The sequence below is a fragment of the Penaeus vannamei genome, chromosome 14 (assembly GCF_042767895.1).
Source record: "Penaeus vannamei isolate JL-2024 chromosome 14, ASM4276789v1, whole genome shotgun sequence".
NCBI lineage: Eukaryota > Metazoa > Arthropoda > Malacostraca > Decapoda > Penaeidae > Penaeus > Penaeus vannamei.
The window spans coordinates 17,020,675-17,021,929 of NC_091562.1; the positions used below are offsets into that span (position 1 = coordinate 17,020,675).

Genomic DNA, 1,255 nt, shown 5'->3' on the forward strand with positions numbered 1-1,255 from the left:
ATTGTAGGTAAAGAAATCTGTCAGGTACTCCTTGTTCCTCTGACCTGCTAGTATGAATAGCTGCCGGGTCCCCTGTCGGAAAAATAAAGGTAAAGGTATGCGTAACTTTCTTTGTTAAGATAACCTTGAGCAGTTTCATCACAAATAGTCTCAATTCAATATCTTAACCAATCATAAAAAAATATATACATATAACTGAAAATACAATAACATTGGAAAGAGAAGTCAACTTACACTATGGAAGAGCATAGAGTGTCCAATTCTAGATTTAATATCTTGAGGTCCTGTGCCATTTCCTGCACAGTCATCATCTCTTAGCTTAGTCCATGTATTAGTTGCTACATGGTATGAATAAAGACCAGAGAATATTGCTTCGCTAGGAGTGTAGGTATTGTTGCGTCGCTCATCCAGCCCCAAACTAGAAAGGAATTTTATATCATTATACATGTTCTACATCAACTTTCATCCTTTTCCGTACAAAAATAAATCTTTATTTTGAAATGCTAAAAGAATATCAATAAATATCATTAGAGAGAACAAATGAGTAATTTGAAATAAAATCTTATAATAAAAAATGAGTGTAAAATAATTTCCTTCTTAAAACACTTGCATTACCTTCACTTAAAACTACAGTATACATTTTTACAGAAGTAAGAAAAAAAAAAGATTCTTGGAACGAATGAAGGAAACATGATCTTGCCTCACAAAAGAATATATAAGCCATAATAATAAACAAGATGTATCAGTAGTAAATACTGAGAGAACTAAACTACTTAAGGGCAATACATTTCCCCTGAAACAGAATAAGATATTTCCCCCTTACAAGATAAAGTATTACTGCATCAATCTCCCCTCTACAGTGTAATCAAAGGACCATATAACCCTCAACCTCTCTGTCTATACTTCATGCAAAAAAATGCTTATATGCTTGATTTTTGTATATCAAATTTGTATGTGATACAGAAATATCCTGAAAATTTTGGCAGTGTCAGACATGACAGTGACTCTCACTGTCTTCCTCAAGTTTTTGAATTTCAGTATGCAATATTACATTCAACAAAATATAATATACCAAATAACTGATTTTTAAAACAAAATGAATGCTTAAAGAGAATCAAAATAACTGCAGCCTATAACATACAATTATCATCCAGAAAACAACTACCACAGTTACTCTTCCTAGCCTTTAAGATACACTTATAACTTTGCATCCAAGATACCCATATAACCAATGGAATTCCCAAAGCTTCGTAGG

The 1,255-nt window shown here is 32.3% G+C and overlaps 1 protein-coding gene across 1 annotated transcript in view; it reads right to left on the reverse strand.

Moving 5' to 3' along the window:
- The window catches only part of muskelin (muskelin 1), a gene marked incomplete at its 5' end in the record, with an annotated part of 15,789 nt that extends 15,371 nt beyond the window's left edge, over positions 1–418 (reverse strand). Inside the window, 2 exon segments of the mRNA XM_070129778.1 lie at positions 1–72; positions 235–418. The exon segment at positions 1–72 is cut by the window's left edge and continues 126 nt beyond it. Coding sequence (XP_069985879.1) covers positions 1–72; positions 235–418 — 256 coding nt within the window.
- Between the last annotated feature and the right edge of the window lie 837 nt (positions 419–1,255).